Genomic DNA, 13,179 nt, shown 5'->3' with positions numbered 1-13,179 from the left:
AAAACATTGACTTGCGGAAATGTCCTTGTCCTTGTAATGTCCAGTCTTCTCCAAATACTAATAATAAACATACAACAACATGGGCAGTTGTGGAATAAGTCCCAAAAGTATCTTACTTAAATAGAAGTATAACCTTGAAAATATCACTCAAACTAGTGTGACCTTTTATTTAAACGTATCAAGTGAATAGATTAAACATTTGATCTCTATGGAGCAAAGAGGAGGGTTTTGAAGCTGCTATCTAAACTCTCATTCTGAGTGACATTTGGGCAGTTTACTATGAGCTGGCTAAGGAGTTTTTAATGGATGCATTATTAAAATTAGTAACCGAACATTAGCAATTTGTTTACTCTCACCTAGAACAGTGATGGAAGCATTGGCCTTAAGCTGGGTGTCACTGCTCTGTACCATGTAGACTCCCGAGTCTGCCACCGTGACGGAGCTCAAGGTAAGAGCTCCAGTGAGGACATTGACTGACGCCCTGCCGCTGTAACCGGGGAAGGCTGCCTGCTGGTCTCCCAGCCAGGTGAGGATGAGGGACTCTCCCACTGCCCAGCTTCCACTTTTCAGAGCGGTCGGAGGAGACAGAGACAGCGTCACAGAGGTCCCGACTACAGCAGGGTTGATGGAGGGCTGGACCTCCACAGCACCAGAGGCCAGAACACCTGAGGAAGAGAATTACATTGGCTATTAACTGTAACATACAGTACCAGTCGAACATTCGGACACACTTTCTCATTTAAGTGCGTTCAAACGTTGACTGGTACTGTAAATGAAACACACTTCCCTTTTTATTAGAATAATGAAATTATCACATTCAAATTAATCAGCTATAACAGAGCCTACCTTGAATTAAAACCAGCAATACAATGGTCAGGGTTCCTTCAGTATTCTTATCCATTTTTGCATTGATGGTCTGAGGACGCCCTCACTCTTACTCCTCTATTATACTTAGAAAACAAATGTTCAGCCCCCTCCCCATGAACACCTCAAGCAGTAACCCACAGTTCTTATCTGCAGGTGTTGGTTATTTGGTGTTCACTCTTTTCAAACTTACAAAAGGTGTATTATATTTTCTGTTTACCATTTGGGATGAAGTTCTGTAAATGGCCAAAGAGCAAAATGACAAATTATGACAGAAGGTATGTGAGGCAGGATTGGGGGATGGTGAACAAACCTTGTGAAAACAACCAGTTGTTTTCACAAGGTTTGTACAATTTGGGCTGAATCATTTTCATTTTGTGGGAGGTTAGGGCCATTGCTGTTTTCTCCCCATCAGTGTTCTGTATATCCTTTCCCTGACCCTAATTAGGCAAGAGTACGATTTTGGGGAAGTTCTTCTGTCTTTCCACCCCTATTCCCAAAAGCTTCAGTGTACCCATATGATACCTACAGCTTTGTTTACTGATGATGTCTGTCTGTTGTGCTCTGTGGACAGAGTTTGCTGAATATTGCAAGTAGCAACACAGCAACAACTGTCTAGTTTTTATTTATGAGACAGAGCAATATACAGTATGTTGTATGATGGCAGACAATTCAATCAGTGCAACTCTCATATGTTTTGTACATCTTTTCTAGCATAACACATTGAGAAAGCAGACCATGATACCTTACACAATAACACTCAGTAAACACTTGTGGTGTTCGGTATCTGAGCACACCTGTGTTATACCTGACACACAGGAGGTGAGATTGATGACTGGGCTGTAGCAGCATTGAAGGACATCTTCTAATTATTTAATTGAATGGTATTTCCTCATCCCTTATTGTACCTACATACTGTATAGTTGTATTTATTCTAATATAAATAGGCTGTGACTTTTTCATTTTGATAAATAGCATTGTCTGCTTTGCAATGTTAACAGTGTTACACAGTGTTATAACAGTCATGCAAGAAGCATTCATATCCTTTAGTTAAAGAAGCAGTTGATATTTTTTGTAAACAAACAACATTTATGTTTACATTACATTCAGTTTCTCTCCAAAACACATTGAGTGCATTCCCTTCCTTATAAAACATTTGCAAATCCAGCATTGTTTACATCCATGTTAACAGCTGCAGATAGCAGTCTGCCCTTGCCTTCAACATGTCTGCTAAGTAAACGTGCATAAGTATTAGCGTCAAAGTACCAAAGTAAATGTACTCATTATGCAGAGTTTCAGAATATAAATTAGGTCTATATTTTTGGGACATTTTGTCATACGATGTATTAGGTTTTGACTAAATGTCATGTTAAATTGCAAAATGTGTATGCAGGTGTTTGTGTAAGGCTTCACAAAAATAAACTATGTGATAATTATAAGGATTTGTATTTCTAAAATAATAAAATATATAATTAAATCATCTTATCTCACTCATTATTAGCTCTTGCCCTGAAACAAGACAGATAGCTACTTGATGCCCTAATTTTTTGGCCTTGTAACCCAACACCCTGACCAGAAAACCACATTTCCCAACAAGAGATAATCCTCCTGCCATGCTTGATAGTGAGCCTGAGGTGGAATAAATACGCACCTGTTTTATAGGGGCCTGGGTTTGTATTGACAATGCCTTGTTATTATTCAAACTATGACGAATGCTATATGGATGCTTGGGTGGCATGACTGGTAACAATCCACCTTTGTTTAATGCTTTCAGGTAAAATTGTGGCTTATGTAATACCTGGAAGTGTAAGTATATAATTCTAGTAATATTTTTTGGGAATTCTATCAAATTTATATATTTATCGACATGGTTTGATGTGTGTTGGTTTGCTGGTGAAGTAATTAGATTAGGAAACCAATAGAACTAGGTCTTTATACTTTATTCTATTGTATTGTATGAATTAAACTTATATCAAGTAAAACTTAACTAAAAGCACCATTATTTAAAGGGAAAAACAATAAAACACATACCGTGCAGTTAAAGAAATAGCTCATTTTGGACTTAATTTTATTCACCTCTTGTAAATGCCTGTTTAACAGAGCACTAGCGCCTCCCTTTGGAGAACAACCGCAGGCCATGCCAAAAACTGAATAGAGGAACAATGCAAAGTAAAATATGAATAGGAAGAGAGAGATAAATAAAGAAAATGAAAGAATAGTCCAGTACAAGAGAAGTTAAAGCTAATTATTGAAAGTGAGGCTGGGAAAGTACACAGTACATCTAGTAGAGTTGTAGATAATGGAAACCCATTTTCAAAATACTGTATTTTCCACAATATCTTAATAATAATGCCATAACAAAAATAAATAAAATATATACATTTACTTTATCTACTTACTGTTTTTCAGCAGTTTCTTTGGGATATTTTATCATTAAAATACCCTATGTTACTGCTGTTGTTTATACTATTCAATTTTACAACACAGACAATATATTATTTCCAGTGTTTCATCTGAAACTTGAAGCATTTTAACTTAGCCACAGGGCTAAAATGATATGGAACATGTGAGACAACAACCAGACAAAAAAAACTAAAGAACAAAGACGTCACACAGGTCTCCCTCAGCTCTATGTAATTCTCTTATCTGTCGTATTTGTTTGGTTTCAGGAGGGTAGGAGCGGTTTCGTTTAGTCACTAAGCACAACCATGAGTATAAACGAGTCAGTCATTTTCGAGATATGTTGGCTTCACAAAAACCTCTTTTCAGCACGTGAGTAAATCAGTAACACATCCAGGTCAGGGTTCAACTTCAAGTCAAACAATGTCTCATTTAGCTAAAGGAAACACCTACAGCTGGCATCATTATCAACACAAGGTTTAAAATGTAACCAACAAAGACAGTAATTACACTTTGGATTCTACTTTAAAAATACAGAATTTCAGCATATGAAGCTATCATCACTACCTGCTGTGATTTTTGCCTGCCGATTGCTGAAACACGGGAGTATCAGTAACATTCAAAAACAGTAAGCAACTACGTCACTGTATCTGTCATAAAACCAGCATTTTACAGTATTTGTAAACATGTAAACAATGGGTGAAGATTTGTAAATGAAATCATTCTGCCACAGTAAAAATACTGCAACCCTGTATTACTGTAGATTGTTAGATTGTATTATTGTCTGATTAATCTACCCCATACATTTGGATTCAATTTAACTTGAGAAACCATGCATCATATAGACTTCATTGTAATACAAATAAAAAACATTTTGTGTGGCAGCAGTCCTGCTGTTCACACCCATTTGGGACAGTGCTGTGACAAAGATAAATAATACTCTTGTACTTTCAAGGATGTACTGAAATTATAAACACAAGATATATTTTCTAAATGTTAATAGCATTTGACTGAAATTCTGCAATTTGGAGATTTTAACAAATGTCCTGAAAGCCATTCTCTTTTGTTCACTTTTATTTGACTTTGTTTTCATGGATTCATAAAAGTATTTTTTACTCATTATATGGTAGGCCTACACACTAATTAATACATTAAATAGGTGTATTAAAATGGGTGAACCATTGTACAAACATGAAAAGGTTTTTATGAATAACATTAAAGGGAAATAAGTACATTTCAAAAAGGGCAAATATACTCTTTAAAGCATAACAGTAAAAAAAAAAAAAAAAAAAAAAAAATAGAAAAGTAAACCTAAATAGCACCAGCAGTCCAACAATAATTGCAAGAAGTCCACTGAGCTGCACCGCCTCTGATCCAGAGAGAGGAATACCTGTATAAGGATGAAGAGGACTTATTAGACTGGCTTTAACATGTAATTTGATGCTTTTGTAATTATATACAAAAGAGCAGATACTAAAAAGTTGTCATTACCGCTAACGTCTACCAGGAATCAGTCATTTTAGTCAACACAGTTGAGGTTTTGGAAAGTACCTGCTATAAAAGTTGTCTACTTGAGCTCATTTTCATGGACTGTAATGAAGCTTCCAATGGGAAAACCCTGCCTGAATTGTAATCTGACAGTATAGTCTATATATAAAGGTACAGCTTGTCAAGCAGGTGACTTTACACAATCTGCCAGGAAACACTTTGTCAGGTTCGTTGATGCTGACGTTTCATGAATCAACCACAAAAGATTAGAAAGACCACCACAGTGTGTGAATAACAACAATTTAGGGAGAAGAGTCGGTACGGCTATATCAGACAATGTATGATGAAGTTCTTTTCATTACTTTAATCCAAATATGAGTAAATGGTTATTTCACAGGCCTTGCTAAAAAAAAAAATTAGAGAATAAAAAGGTATAGTTATGTCCACTCCAGGAAAGATTAGGTCATATTTTATATCCCAGCAAATGTGTCAAGGCCAGTCTAAACTTTAAACATATCATTGACTCCTGAGGTTTCAAATCCTTGAATTCCATAGCATATATAAGTACCACATGTAGTTTGTTAACAGAATCAAAAATGTAACATTTAACACAAATGATACTATTTTTCAGTCTCTTAAACATTATCATAACCAGCTTTCTTAATATAACACTAAACCAAGTGCTTATTTAAAAGGCTTATTATCAGTCCCTGGAGTAACTAAAAATCTGCATTCAGTAAATGAAGTGCTCTTACCGATCAATGCCACCAGCAAAACACAGTAAAGACTCCTCCAGTAGGGTATCATAGCACTGTCTCTCATGACCAACTCGTCGGTAACAACTCCAACAAGAACTAAAATACCTTGTTATTTGTAGCATCTTTGAGTTAGCAGCTTTCATTCATTCATTTCATTCACACCCATCATCTTGTTTAATATCCGAATTTACTTGGTGATGAAATCAATACAACCTATATGCAAAAGAAAATTTCCATTAAGTATGACAGAAACTCTGTTATTACAAAGGTTAGGTCAGCTTTTGTGACTTCTGCAAGTTGTGGGGTTATGTGAATTATTGTTAATATAAAGTGTGGATTATTAAGAAGCAACAGCAACAAGCAGAAACAGCTGTGTTGAAATCAACTATTGTTCTGGATAGTTTTGTCAGAGCATTGCATCGAACGCTAGATGGCACTTCCTCAAAAGGAGTTTGTCATTATTTGTAACTCCCTCCTTTTTCTGCATAAAGCTATAAAGTACCGTAAATTACTTGTTTTATTACTAGAATAGCCTCTCAGCTGGCCTAGACATCTGTGTTTCTATAATAATAATAATAAAGCATATTTACAGTGTATGATCTGTTCTTCTCTTTAAATCTAAACAATATAATGTTGTCTTATGCTTTCCTATCTCCTACTCTGATCACTAACAGAGTCTGACATTAGTTAGCACCAGGAATGTGACATTTTAACTAAACTGTGAAGTACACCTAAAAAAATGTCCTATTACAACAAAAATTCTTTCAGTATTGATTTTTTTTTTAATTAGATTAAGTTTATAATCGTATCTTACACCTGTTGTTTCCAGGCAAGGCTTTTCTGGTAAAAAGATTTCAAAGGAAAACAGTAAAAAAGAACCGTAATCTGTTTTTAAGAGAAAATATTGAATGATTAAGAGATTAAAGAATACAGAAATACCTTAATTTATTTACTTTACAGATTCACACCCTTCCTGTACTTTTAGTGCACTAGTCACATGTTATTTTAGTAGATTGTGCTGCTATGATGACATCAGGTTGGCACAGCAACGTCTTTATTACAATAAACTTTGAATTTATTGCAGCCATTACCTATCAGACTTCAACAGCAAAACTACCAAACGCAAAGCACAGCAGAGTGCACACAAACCCAGTCATTTCTATGATTTTGGTTTTCAGATGCATTTTTCTAGTTTCTCTTTGTATAGTACTTATGTTGATTAAGCATGCATTGAAGCAACTTTAACCAGTTTGCCTGACTAATGATGACATCATCCTTTATACGTTTTAATCAATGTAGTAATGATTAAAAGCTTTTCTTATTTCTTCTTTGGGTGTTATCACTATTTTTCTAAACAATTTAAATGACAAGCACTAGACAATATCAAAAAGATTATACCATGATTATTAGTAACATATGCTACCCGGCACTAAATAGGACCATTTCAGATTTTGCACTGTACTTCATTCTCTTCAAAATGTTCCCTACATGTGTGGTTCACTATTGACCTTTGGCATTGTAAATAACAGACACCTATTTTCATGTTCACTGTATTTATGGAATGTACCATAAACTTGCAAATATGAAAACTAAGACAAGCTATTGTATAATCAGACTCAGACTGCAAAACAAACCATGAATTTATACCTTCAACCTAATGGGTCAAGGCAGATGTTCGCCTACCTCAGGCTTGATTCTGTATGAAGTTTCTTCCTTTTAACGGGTGGGGGGACTGTGGGTTTGTAAAATATGGTCTAGACTAGGGCTGGGCAATATATCAATATTATATTGATATCGTAATACAAGATTAGAAATTGTCTTAGATTTTGGATATCATTATATCCTAACATGGCATAAGTGTTGTCTTTTCCTGGTTTTAACGGCTGCATTGCCGTAAAGTGATGTCATTTTTTGAATTTACCAGACTGTTCTAGCTGTTTATTATTTATTATTTACCCACTTAGCCATTATATCCACATTACTGAGTATTTATCATAAATCTCTGAGTAAAAATTTAGAGAAAGCACCATAGTCAAACCTACATAATCGATATCGAGGTGTTTAGTCCAAAATATTGTGATATTTTATTTTCTCCATTTTGCCCAGCTCTAGTCTAGACCTGCTCTATATGTAACTTTTCATGAAATAACTTCTGTTGTGATTTGGCACTATATAAATAGAACTTGTGTATAAAGTCTGATGACACTGACCTGGCTGAGTCAATGTGGCGCCTGGCTGAGGAAAAATAACTTTCTACCTTCACCTGAAGCCTCGCTCTTTAGGTACACATTTATAATATACAGTATGCATTTGTTGTGATATCAGATACAATCTGTTCTACATCTGTACAATGAGCCGAAACTCCTAGTGAGTTTCGGTTCATTGTTTCAACTGGCCACAATGTTTTGGATTACACTCACTGCTCTCGTAGCGTAACGGTGTCAAAGGGTTTACATTTATAAAAAAAAAAAATCGAAATCAATATCATAGCATCATATCATTTTATAACATAGCAGTTTTTATGACATTTACTGTATCATAAATTTGTCCTGAATTACTCTGATGATCACTAGCGGGAAAAGATATTTTTTACAAGCCAGATTCCGCATTCTTGTTGGACTGACTTCAAAACTTAAAGAAAAGCATTTATCGTACCTGTAGATATCCATCAAATAACCACTTAGCCAGACTCCTTTTTGTAGGCTATCAACTACTGTTTATGTTTCCAGTGGAGCCGGTGTTGTTTGGTTTTTAAGTCATGGTTGCATTTTGGATTATCTTGGCCGCAGACCTGCCGTTTCTGTTGATCTTTCAACTGTTCCTGTTGCACCAACTGATAACATGAAGTAAATCTATCCACCAATGCAAGGTCATTACTTCACCATTTTACTGACAAGCTCAAGGTGTATTAACAACAGTCCTGACAAATACCATCGAAAGGTCAATTAAATATTGTTAAATAAATTACATTTTTCATTTTGTAAAAAGAATAAGTATGAAAATGAATTCATAAATGACTAGCTGTAATCTCGACTGGAATCACACTTTATACACATGGAGTCAAATCGGACACCTCACCAGCGTCAAACGTTAAGCTCAAGCAAAAAAAAAAACTACAAACAGAGAATATCTCCCCTTAGATATCGGCACTTTGCATGGACTGTAGAAAATCAGACCTCAGTCATATCAATACCTGGTTATTTATTAACCACAGCTAAAGTGCTTTGACATAATTTACTCCTCTGTCAAGGGAACTGAGAGGAAAGTGCAGGTTTCTCTAACCACACGTCAGCTGCTTCTCCAGTTCAACCTCACCAGATGATCCATCCTGTGCAGTGTGGTCAGTTCTTGCGAACTTGAGCGTAGACTTGTGCGGGATTGTCATCAGGCAAAGGAGCTGGCCTCTTTGTTCGCTCCAGGTGGGCATCATAGGTAGGAGGGGAGGATGCTGCCGGAGGATTGTTGTTCACTTTGACCTGAGCGTATTCCGATGGGTTATTCTGTAACCCCAGCTGGACTCTCCCGCCATCTTTGTTTTCGAAACTGATATCTGCATAGTTCAACTCCTAGAGAAGTAAAAGCAAGGGGAAAATTATAAGATTACTTTTACAATTATATCACATTGTTAATCAAACCTAAACACAGACTGTCCACTAATATACATTAGAAAAAGTGTATCAATAAGTATATCCTGACTCATGTATTCCTTCAGAAATTCACAAAATTGTTCACTGAGGTCTCATGACTTATACAACACATAACTCCAATGATGATAAATCCATCATTATGTTACATGTAAGAACAGTTATGCTGCAATTTGTCTGAGCAATAGAGGCATACATTTTAATTTAGGCATTGAGATTGGCATGTAAACGCGTTCCTTGATTACCTGCGTGGCCAAGTTTCTCTGAGTTACCTTGTTTCTTAAGTGCATTGATGACTTTTACCTGACTTGCTGAGTATGCAGAGTTTTCCTGGCCTTCACCTCCTTTAAAACAAGAGAAATAAACTACGCTTAGAATAATGTTTTCAAGGGAGTAAATACTTCAACGTTAAAGCAAGGAATCTGTGTCTGCCATACAAATATCTCAAGAACTGTTGATCAGATCTACTCCACACACGATGTGTGTATTGCTGGGGACCCAAATATACTACAAATGTTTTCCTCCAAAGTAAAATTACAAAGTAGGTCAGAAGTATATAGGTTTTTAAAAATGCTTTGGGGGCGCTATACAATTTATTTCAGGGTACAATGAGTTAGAATAGTAACATACTCTATATTTTTCATATCTAAATATCATAATACATCTCTAGCTGTTTGGTGCAGCCAGGCAGTTGCCTACTTTCCCTAATGGTAAAGGCTGCTCTTGGTGTTTTTTCCTGTGAACCAGTTTATTTTACTAGGGTTTCTCATAGTGAGTTGCAACAACTTGGGTGTGTGACCAACTATGTTGTGGCAGGTGAATTGCTCAGAACCCAAGAAAGTGTTGTGTCCAATGTTTCCAAGTTGTTTTTATGAGTGGTTCTCAAGAAAGAAAAAAAGACAGAAAGACAGACAAACAGACAGTCACACAGACACAGACACACACACACTTACCCGTTCTGGTAGCAGTGTTTTTATTAGAGAGATTTTTCATCAATTTTCTGGTTAGAGAGGTAATAAATCATTACTACATGTTAATCAGGCATAAGACAGGCATTATCAGATTTTTTGGAACACATTTTTAACAGCATTATGTTGTATGTATAGCAAATAAATAAATTTACTGTGAATTCTTACGTTAAGTTAAAAATGTTATTTCAAAAGAGCTGCAACCTCTATTTTATCATCAGTCCAAAGTGTATTTTCTTTTTTAAGACTGATTTACAATATCTTTACATTTCAAGGACTTTTAAAAGAGGGTTATGATGACAGAGTTTTAACTCATGTGAAGCCACATAATTCATCACAGTTTAATAGTAATAACTGACGAAAACAAATGTTAAACTATAAAATTGTACATGGTTGAGGTTCAGCTCCATTGTGAAATTATACTAAAGATTTAGAGTCAAATCTAAAGTCAGGCTCAGGACTTTATGGAAAATATATAACAAAAGCAGCACATAGGTGGTGACCTTTTGTTAAACATCAACCTTTTGAAGGTTGATATTTTTTTTTTTTTTTTTTTTTTTACTAAAGTCTACCTGATCCTAGGATGAAAGTCAGTTCTAACTTCTCTCTTCCTGAGCCATGAACAAACTCTGCCATCATTTCAGATCCTGTGACTTACTGCTACCCGGTCTCGGAGTCCTGCTTTTGGGTCCAAACATGGTAATTCTAAGCATTTACGATAATTGTAATTGATTTGTTATATATTAAAGCTCTTGTACACTTACTTTTTTTTATACATGCAGTACCCTCCACCAGCAACAGCTCCACAGACCACTAAAACTGCAATTACTATTCCAGCGATGCAACCACCCGAACAGCCTGATGGTTTGACTGGGTTAGCTTAAATGGGATAAGAACATAAACATACATATTTTTACACCATTCTGTACAAAGGTACTGTCTCATAATCTCATCATAACAGTGGAACAAAATGCATACGATAATATCTCTCTATGTGATTTCATAGTCGGCCAGTTAAATATAAATTTGATGTTTTTAGAGTACTATAAGGCATCCATCTCTTCTTAGGCTGGAGAACAATCTTGTTTGGCAGAATGCACAATGCAGCATGTTGTTTTAGCAAACACAAAATCATAGAATTATGCTTTGCTTAAAGTGAAATTTTGCACCTTAATCTCAGATCTTGGGGAGTACTACTGGTTATGTGTGAAATGTTGCATAGCGTTGTTCTTCCAGGAGGAACTGCATTAAATCTGCTAAATTGCCTTAAGTAATGTCACTTGAGTCAGCATTGGTTGGATCTGAAGACTAAAAGTTTGAAAAAGGAAAAGAAATCTTGGAATCTGCTAGAAGATGTGAGGTTATCGGACCTCTGTAGCACCCTCATCATTTGTGCTTGATGCTAGCATATGCAGGGTACATTAGCTGCGACTAACATAACCAATTTTGGTTGTTGTGTTGTATTGTGGGTAATTTAGACATTAGTTTAACAAGGATGATATCTTTGGTTCTGCAGCGGTAATTTTGATACTTTTTTAAGACTGTCCATCGTGAGGTTTGCAATGTTAATCTGTAGAAGTGTGAAAAGGTTGTATAACGCTTTTGGCTTTACAGGAAGCTGCTTGAAATCTGATAAATTACCTCAGTTGATGTCACTTGAGTCAGCATTTGTTGGGTCTTAAGACTTCAAGTTAATAATAACAATAAAACTCTTAATCGCAATTTTCTAGAGTACCAACAAAATCTGCAATCAACTAGGCCGGGGGGGGGGACTATACAGCATATTTGTGTGATATTGCCATGTGTATCTGTAATATGAAACTGTGTCAATGCATGGGTGCCAATTATCAAGCTTTCACTATATAAACTGATGTATGTTTGACCAACAGAGGAATGTTTCTTTTTAGATAAAATAGATGTTGACAAAGCTTTCCTTTAAAGCCAAAATTTGAAGTTGGAAAAAAGGTAATACATTAAAAACAAATATACATAATTGCTATAATATTGTACTGTGGGGCAACTAGTGATTCCCACTCCTAGAATTAACACTATCTTTGTACCTGTTACAGACAATCCATGGACTGCAATCGATGTTCTCTCAGTTATACTATTCATCACTTGACAGGTATAGTTTCCGCTGTCAGAGAGTTCAGCGTTGTCCTTAGTGAACTTAGCAGAATTGTGTATCTCTGTCCCATTCAGTTTCCAGATGTAGGTAGCAGGTGGTGTGGAATCAGCAGAGCAGGTTAATGTGAAGGACTCTCCCAAATGTATCTCACTTTGACCTTTGATTTGAACATTTTCTGGACCATCTGAAAAACAGATATTTGTAAAGTTCTTACAGCAGCAAAAGTAAGGAATATAAAACGTGTTCACTAATTCACTTTAAAATGATACAGATCTACAAACATTTTTGTAATATAGTTATTTATGGTAGTCCATAATTTTGAACATTAAATGTACAATTTGCTACCTACAGATCACAGCCATGCTGTATTTAGCTTCATCGTTGCTGAGTGGGTTGCTGATTTTACAGGAATATTCCCCACTGTCTGTTGTTTTCAGGCTGTTAAAAGACAGCACTTTGCTCTTGTCATAAAGGTTCATGTTTTCAGCCAGAGTCAGATCTGAGCCATCCTTCATCCAGTTTCTGGTAAAGACAGAGCCAGCAGCATCACAGGTTAAGTTGACAGAGATCCCTTCAATTGTCAGGTTTGTGGTTGGTGTGACAAACGCACCGGATATTATCTCTGTTGGTTAAAAGATCACGTAAACAATATGAGAACAGGAAGCAGCTAACTGAAAATTGAGAACTTAAAACAATACAAAAGAAACCAAAGAACTACCTTTATCGTTGCAAAGGGCAAACATAATTACAGTTTCCTAAATTATGTTTAACCAAACAATAATGTTACACGAGAGGACATACAGAGCAACATTTAGAGATGGTGTTTCTGTCCACCTGGTAAGTATAAGTCACACATTAACTGTCCTTTTAGCTGTTATGCTTCAGCTGCTAAATTGTGCACTTTCCTCACCAGCTAGTCGCTTACTTGG

The 13,179-nt window shown here is 35.9% G+C and overlaps 2 protein-coding genes and 1 long non-coding RNA gene across 4 annotated transcripts in view; 1 reads left to right on the top strand and 2 right to left on the bottom strand.

The window, feature by feature from the left end:
- LOC117945638 (carcinoembryonic antigen-related cell adhesion molecule 5-like) overlaps positions 1-1,122 on the bottom strand; it is a 3,822-nt gene extending 2,700 nt beyond the window's left edge. The window contains exons 1-2 of the mRNA XM_034873252.1: positions 847-1,122; positions 357-665 (exon numbers count right to left, since the gene is read on the bottom strand). Of these exons, the coding sequence (XP_034729143.1) occupies positions 357-665; positions 847-901 (364 nt within the window). The 5' untranslated portion in view covers positions 902-1,122. The remainder of the gene's footprint in view (positions 1-356; positions 666-846) is intronic.
- Positions 1-3,445, top strand: part of LOC117945653 — a 20,270-nt gene extending 16,825 nt beyond the window's left edge. The window contains exons 2-3 of the long non-coding RNA XR_004656853.1: positions 1,462-1,477; positions 3,436-3,445. This is a non-coding gene — a long non-coding RNA (uncharacterized LOC117945653). The remainder of the gene's footprint in view (positions 1-1,461; positions 1,478-3,435) is intronic.
- Positions 3,446-8,685: 5,240 nt separating this feature from the next.
- Positions 8,686-13,179, bottom strand: part of LOC117945624 (carcinoembryonic antigen-related cell adhesion molecule 1-like) — an 8,656-nt gene continuing 4,162 nt past the window's right edge. The window contains exons 5-10 of one of the 2 annotated variants that reach the window (XM_034873226.1): positions 12,600-12,872; positions 12,183-12,434; positions 10,887-11,001; positions 10,108-10,154; positions 9,458-9,498; positions 8,686-9,076 (exon numbers count right to left, since the gene is read on the bottom strand). In XM_034873226.1, the coding sequence (XP_034729117.1) occupies positions 8,852-9,076; positions 9,458-9,498; positions 10,108-10,154; positions 10,887-11,001; positions 12,183-12,434; positions 12,600-12,872 (953 nt within the window). In that variant the 3' untranslated portion in view covers positions 8,686-8,851. The remainder of the gene's footprint in view (positions 9,077-9,457; positions 9,499-10,107; positions 10,155-10,886; positions 11,002-12,182; positions 12,435-12,599; positions 12,873-13,179) is intronic. The other variant, XM_034873227.1, reaches the window with a different exon arrangement.

This window comes from Etheostoma cragini, chromosome 6 (assembly GCF_013103735.1).
Source record: "Etheostoma cragini isolate CJK2018 chromosome 6, CSU_Ecrag_1.0, whole genome shotgun sequence".
In the NCBI taxonomy this organism is placed as follows: Eukaryota; Metazoa; Chordata; class Actinopteri; order Perciformes; family Percidae; genus Etheostoma; species Etheostoma cragini.
Note: the sequence above shows the minus strand (reverse complement) of the source record. Positions and strands in the feature narration are given on the sequence as shown.